This window comes from Lycium barbarum, chromosome 1 (assembly GCF_019175385.1).
Source record: "Lycium barbarum isolate Lr01 chromosome 1, ASM1917538v2, whole genome shotgun sequence".
Classification (NCBI taxonomy): Eukaryota; Viridiplantae; Streptophyta; class Magnoliopsida; order Solanales; family Solanaceae; genus Lycium; species Lycium barbarum.
The window spans coordinates 12856983-12864451 of record NC_083337.1 but is presented as its reverse complement, the minus strand read 5'-3'; the positions used below and the strand labels follow the sequence as shown (position 1 = coordinate 12864451).

Here is a 7469-nt window from a genome sequence, read left to right as displayed (position 1 = left end):
ATAAGTTTTCCACATTTTCCTTTAAAAAAAATCAGTTTTCCAGATTTAAAAAAGTCTAGATTTTTTAATTAGAAAAATCAGTTTTACAGATTTATTTTCTTAAAAAAATCAGATTTTCCACATTTGTTTTTAAAAAGTTCACTTTTCCATATTTTAAGAAACTACAGATTTTCTAATAAAATAAATTAAGTTTTCCACTTTTTTTTTTTAAATAATCAGTTTAGAAAAAAAAAACTTTAAGCTTTAATGATAATTAATTAGGTGTAATTAAATGTGAAGTGCCAATTAAAAAATGACACGTGAATAAGTTAATTAGATTTATGCTTCTCACTCTCACAAGGAGAGTGAATACACTCACCTTGCCACGCCAACGCTTAGGGTAGTATTTATTATGTTTTAAAAAAGTTTAAGAGGGTAATAGTACCCCTGAAAAGAAAAAGTGTATCGTTGAAATTTCGGGTATAGTTTAGAGGAGTATTGATGCCTTATCCCTAATATAAACATTGTAACATCAGGGTTGATGCAAAGACCTCTATAAATTGCTTTTTCAGAATCATTAATTAATTAACACCATTAGTTTAATTATAGGTTATAAAATATCTCTATTATTCGGTGGAGTAATTCTTTTTTACCTTATTAACCTCCTCCAATAGATAATGAGAAAATACATTAAAACCTCCTTAAATTATATTCCCACTGTTCTCTTTTACTCGTCCTTTATTGAGTTAACACTCCCCTTAATAAAGGTTTGTTTACTAAATTACTTTTATCAACTATGCTTTGAATAAACTAAATTTGACCAGTAATACTTCTTCCATCCGTGTTTAACTTGACACACCCCTTAAAAAATATAATAAATAAAATGAAAATTTTACTATATCACCCCTAATTATTATATGTTGGGAAATGAATTCGAAATAATTAATAGTACTTCATAATAAGATTAAAGTAGGTATAAAATTGTAAATTATCTCTTGGTTTTCAAACTAGACAAGTAAAAATTGACATCAATTTTTAATATAGTGAACAAGTAAAAATGGACGAAGGGAGTACTCTATTTTTCCTTTTTCACCTCTCCGAAATGTGGATAAACTAAAAAAGAAAATATGAGGCATACTGACAAAAAACCCTTTGTAAGATTTTGGGCGGTGAAAATTAGATTAGAAAGGTAATTCGCTGTTGTTGAACAAGCTTAAAGAAGTGGGTTTGTATTTTGAATATGAGTTTTGTGAGAAATTTGAAGTGAGTGTTATTTACATTTCTTGAAACATAGTCTGAGGAGGTTGTCAAAATTAGAATAATTATTTGGAGATTTGGACTTGTTTTGAGCAAGAACTGCAACAATCGTAGAAGAAGTTCGTTACTGTAGCTAGCGACGTTTACACAAGGTTGATAAATGTTTATACACTATCATTATAAACTTCAATAAGGTTGATATACGTCTATACATTATTATATACTTTTATACATGGTAGATACACTACTAAAAAAATGGGTATTTTTGAGCTAAAAATTTCGACCACACTTTTGGTCGAAAACAAATCGACTACGGGCGGTCGAAATTTGAAGAATTTAATTTTTATTTAATTTTTTATAGAATTTCGACCACATCGGGTCGATTTTTTAATAGGAAAAATGCATTTCGACCACGTGTGGTCGAAATTAATTTTTATACAAATAATAAATGGAAAAAAAACATTTTATACATAATTAAATTATATATATATAAAAAACAATTAATTAAAAAATAAAAATAAAAATCTAATTTCGACTACATGTGGTCGAAATAATTAAGTTAAAGTCGGTCAAATCTGACTTAAATTTGAAAAGATTTAGACCAGATCTAGGTCTCTTTAATTTTCTTTTCATTTTCCCCCCCCCTTCTCTTTCACTCTCTTCACTCTCCCTCTCCTCCCTCTACCATCCCACCACCCGACTGCCCCACCCCCTCCTTAGACGGTCAACGCCGCAGCCACCGCCATTTCGGACCAGCAAGCGTCGCCACTAGACGCCGCCGCTGTTTCCAATTCTTTATACAAGATCAGCTTATGTCTCTCATTTGCATTTTTTTCCTCTTTATGAGTATCTGATTTGTTCATGCTTCTTGTTGTTGATTGGAGTAAATAAGCTCTCTGGTTTCTTTCTTCTTCAATTTTACTGTGCTATATGTTAGTTTGATCTTTTAGATCGGCATTTCTTTGTGCTCATTTTTTAACCATAGGAGACTGGGTTTAATTTTCTCTCTATTGCTTGTGATTTGGTATGATTCATATTCATTTGTTTATACTATATTAGTAGTTGTGGTGTTTCCTCAAGAGGAAAAATTAACAAGCCTATTTGGTGTTTGATAAAATGTCACAAAAGAGATAATGTTAATGACTATATAATAGTATAATGTTAATGCTACAATTCCTAAATGGCCATGCTTCTTCAATTTTTTCCTCATATTTGAGTGCAAGGGCAACAAAAAGAAGATGTTATATGGTACATGAAAGAATCAACTATAGTTCTATATGTGCTCAAATGAAAAGGGAAATCAATAATGACGAGGAAGCTTTAGGAAAATACGATGGTAAAATTCGAGAGGTAGCAAATGAAGTTACCCTTATAAAATGGTGGAACACCACTGAGTAGAATGTATAGAATAATACATACTTCACTTTTCAACAAAACGGAAACCTAAAAATAATTGGCTACCGCTGATTTGGCACGAGCTCACCATTTAGCGCGCACCTCATTCTGTATATCCAACAGCTCTTATGTTTTCTGTTGTAGGGAGTGCGCGCTTTGTAGAGCTTGACGACACTGAATTACACATATTGAGCAATTTTCTTTGACTGAATTGACCACTTCATGTTGCGTTTGATAAACTTCATCATAGTTTCAGAGCTACAATTTCTTAATTACTTGAAAGTTCCTCTCAGATTTCCTTTCATTTCAACTTTGGTGAGACCCCTGAATCACCCATCTGACCTTCTTAATGTATACCTATAAAATTTCCATGTTTCAGCTTTACTCTTAATCTCATACGGAGATTAGGAGAATCTATGTAACGAAATTCATGTGTTTGATACGTAAGCACTCAAGCCTAGAAGTCCAATATTGCTAGAGTATTCCATCCTGTCTATAACACTTTATTCTCAAGTGGTCTCACTTCGCTAATAAAATACAACGGTAGTCCATAGAATTTTGTGCCTTTTCTCTAGATATCTGGTCAGATTCATGTGTTGCGTCCATTAATGCTTATATGTTCTTCATTTAATGAGGCTTTTGGATAAATAATTAATTTTGATTTGAAACATAAAGGCGCTGAATAGAGTCCACTAATTCTCACACGTGTCTTATGGATTGTGATTCCCTTTGAAACTGAAGTTTGATTCCATATTCTCTTATGTCAGATTTTCTCTTAATCCTTTTTCCTTCACTAGTACAGACATATTGGCATATTCAGGCAGAAACTATTAATGATCTTTTTCTTTTTCAGTTATTGATGCTTCGATCTTGTGCTAACATGTTTCATGGAAGTAACCCTTTTATTTCATCAAATGAGTGAATAATTTTAAATTTTGATGCTGCTGTGAAGATAGCATTGAAAATTAAGGCTGAAACCTCAGGTCAGTAAGCTTCCAAATATTTCTGAATACCTGTAATGGCACAATATTAGTCCATAGACTTCCATCTCACTCTTTATGCATGTGAATCTCAAAGTACCAGCCATTTCTTTTAATTTGAGAAATGTGCACTACATTTTTCTAGTTCTTAATTGGATGATTCTCTTTGGAGGTTGGCACCTCAGTTGCTTAACCAAAAAAAACCTCCCTTTACCTTATGTCTTACCATTGTTGTTCCAGGAACAAAGTTGAAAGACTTTGTGACAACACTACAGTCTAATGCTTCCATCCAGTCTGAGATTGCATTTGAAAAGCTCAGAACTTACTTTAAATGAGACATGGTATATTAATTTCCCTTTTGAACTTTGTGGGTGCAGATTTTTAAGCTCTTTGATGTAAAGCAAAAAGGAGTTATCGATTTTGGTGATTTTGTTAGGGCACTTAATGTTTTCCACCCAAATGCCCCACAGGAAGAGAAGATTTATTGTAAGTGAAACAAAAGATAAACATAACTGTTTTGTTCCTCTTTTATGTTTCAGATAATGCTGGCACACAAATAGTCACATTGATACTCCATCATTCGGTTATTGCAGTTTCATTTAGGCTTTATGATATGGATGGCACGGGATTCATCGAGCGGCAAGAGGTATGCTATTCTAGATGTTTAAGACCATGCACTTTTCACTCTACTGCTGCTAGTCTATGAGCTGTTACTCTGTTCCTTATTTTAAGTTATAATAGCTTGCACAGAAGACTTAGAGAGAGCCACTTGAGGCATATATCGTATAGCTTCCACACTGAAGTTCTTAGCAGCCAGAAGTTGGAGGAAGCACTCATTTGATATTTGTTTATTTTCCCCTTCTGAGTTCAAAGCGTTGTTTGCGTATAGTTATGCAGATATCAATATCACACTTACACCATGGTTTAATTAATTTCTGGTATCTATCCAATAATTTTGCAGGCTTCATTATCTGTGATTTTGGCAGGTTAAGCAAATGTTGATTGCAATTTTATGCGAATCTGAGATGAAGTTGGCCGATGAGACTGTTGAGATAATACTTGATAAGGTAATTTACTGATGACGACCAATTTAAGTTTCCATCATGCCAGTACTTAAAATTGGTACCTCCCCCCTTCCTGTTTGATAAGATGTTAAGGGAACCAATAATTTCTGTTTGCATTTACTATCACTGTAATATGTGGTTGGTTTGTTGCCCAAGAATAGTGTATGGGAGATGGCCATTTAAAAAAGCATTTACTGATCATTACCATTCAAATTTTAGTAACTAGTAAATGTATTTCAACGTGCAGACATTTTTGGAAGCAGACTCAAATCAGGACGGAAAGATTGACAAATCTGAATGGCACAATTTTGTGGGCCGAAATCCTTCATTATTAAAGATAATGACTCTTTCGTATCTAAGGTATCATGTTTTGATATTGATGTGTGGTGAACATTAATGTATTAGACATAGGATGTTGTTGTCTGATGAGATTTTTCTTTTTTCTTGATTCTAAGGAGTATGAAGCTATGAAGCATTAAGTTGCTCAGCTAACAAGAACACTTAATTCCTCAGAGGCTAGGATGTTGGGTATGCAAGCCCAAATTAATAGTTTATGATGGATATGTTTAAATAGATATGTATATTATCTTTAAGAGTTTGAATGTAGTTTTAGTTCGAATTAGAAGTACTTTTAAGTTTATGGCGTGTAAGTGTTTCAATGATGTTTATGATGTTTAAGTGTTTGAATGTAGTTTTAATTTTAAGTACTTTGAGGTTGAATGGACAATGTTTAAGTGTTCAAGTGTTTGAACATTGTTTATGGTTGTTGTATTGCATTGTTGATGAATTGGATGACTGTTTTGGTTGATGAATTTGACTATTTGGAAATTGGCAGGTGGGCTGCCAAAAGCAGGCAAATGCTGGAAAAAATATTCCAGATTTTCGACCACATGTGGTCGAAATCAGCCCAGATATTTCATAATTTCGACCACGTGAGGTCGAAAAAAAAAAAAAAAAAATTCAATTTCGACCACATGTGGTCAAAATTCTGGGACCATTTTACAATTTCGACCACATGTGGTCGAAATTGAATTTTTATTTTCTTTTTATATTTAAATATAAATAATGTTTTCGACCACACGTAGTCGAAAAAGTTAAATATAATTTAATATAAAAATAATTTTTTCGACCACATGTGGTCGAAAACAATTTTTCCCTTAATTTCTGTAGAATGTGATTTCGACCACGTGTGGTCGAAAAAAAATAATTCGACCAAATTGTTATCGACCTACGCGTGTGGTCGAAAAATTGGTCGAAATAAAGGCTTTTTCGACCTCGTGTGGTCGAAATTTTTGGTCGAAAATCCCTGTTTTTTTAGTAGTGATATATTTCTTCTATAGATGTATACATATTTTATAATAACTAGTCTCTATAAACGTGTGATTGCACGTTATTCCCAATCAACCTCAATCATAGTAAAAATTATTAGATACATTATTAGTAATTATATACTTTGATTTTATGAGTTAAAAAAAATATTATTATAGTATAGGATTGTATCTACTTATACTTCTTTGTAATTGATGTTCTTACTATTTATCTTTTTCTTCTTTTCCCCCATAAAAAAATATATTACGACTAAGATAATTCAATATTAGAGATTAGTGACAATGTATTTATTTATTGTCATATACAGATACAAAGTGTTGAAAATCGTTACTAAATAAGATTATATTATTAAAATGTTAACAAGTTTTAAGAACATTTAATTATTTATTAAAAAAAAAGTTGACTACAAAAATAAGATGTAATAATAATTTCTATTAAAAAATCAAGTAATACATAAACAAAAGTGCATCCAAACAATCTATAAATAAGTATATATCAATTCACTGATCTGCACCTCATGAAGAATAATTTAACATAATTAACTGATATTAGCTACTGTCTCCGTGCACTTTTACTTGTCCACTATACAAAAAATAAATGTCCATTTTTACTTGTTCAGTTTGAAAATCAAGAGATAATTTACCATTTTACGTCTATTTTATCCTTATTATTAAGTACTACTACTAATTATTTCAATTCATTTCCCAATGAGTAAGATGACTTATACTGCGACTAAGATGTGATATAGTAAACTTACCTTTTTATTGATTGTTTTTAAGGAGTGTTCCATGTCAAATATGAAAACATTGACAGAGGAAGTATAATGACAATTTAATGTTTGGCTTTAACTTTAATTCCAAAAGAAAAAAAAAATACGTGGAATGATTTCTTCAAGTATCTCCGTGGAGAAATTTTGGGTGAAGCAGAATTGGTTAGATGTATTAATTGTTATGACAATTCAATGTTTGCTTTTAGTTTGGAATCCACAAAAACAAATGTACACGGTTTTTTAATAGAAATCTTACCATATTCAATTTGAATTGGAATCAAATTCATGGCGGATAGATGGAAGCACAATTAAGTAGACTATGTGAATGTATATTTAGCAAAATAGTCAATAGAAATATGGTAGAATTAAACTAAAAAGTATCTAAGTCAATCAATATTTTAAAAATATTTTTATCGTTCAACATTATATTGTTATTCGTCCTTTTATAATAAGTAATATAGATAGATAGATATTTTAATTTTACCCAATACAAAATTATTTATAAAAATAATTTAGCTCTCGATGGATACAAATTAGTTGGCCACAATTTTGGGTTGATAGGTCTAATATCTTATTTTTCTTTAGTACATTTTCTTTGATTATTTTAGTTACATATCTTATTTTACTCCAATGTATTTTCTTTGATTATTTTATTAGTTTAATTATCAACAATGTCATTATTTAGATTTGTTTTGC

At 31.1% G+C, this 7469-nt stretch overlaps 1 protein-coding gene across 4 annotated transcripts; it reads left to right on the top strand.

Annotated features, from left to right (window-relative positions):
- The first annotated feature begins 1860 nt into the window (after positions 1 to 1860).
- Positions 1861 to 5422, top strand: LOC132632096 (calcineurin B-like protein 1). Of its 4 annotated transcripts, none has more exons than XM_060347933.1 (6): positions 1862 to 2050; positions 3485 to 3952; positions 4151 to 4257; positions 4598 to 4678; positions 4923 to 5035; positions 5131 to 5422. In XM_060347933.1, the coding sequence occupies exons 2-6, from the start codon at positions 3943 to 3945 to the stop codon at positions 5144 to 5146; spliced, it is 327 nt and encodes a 108-aa protein (XP_060203916.1). In that variant the 5' UTR covers positions 1862 to 2050; positions 3485 to 3942; the 3' UTR covers positions 5147 to 5422. The 4 variants fall into 4 exon arrangements, 3 of the variants coding, with proteins under 3 accessions (XP_060203916.1, XP_060203907.1, XP_060203901.1); XM_060347924.1 differs by having other exon boundaries at positions 1862 to 3614; positions 3852 to 3952; XM_060347918.1 differs by having other exon boundaries at positions 1862 to 3952.
- The last annotated feature ends 2047 nt before the right edge of the window (positions 5423 to 7469 follow it).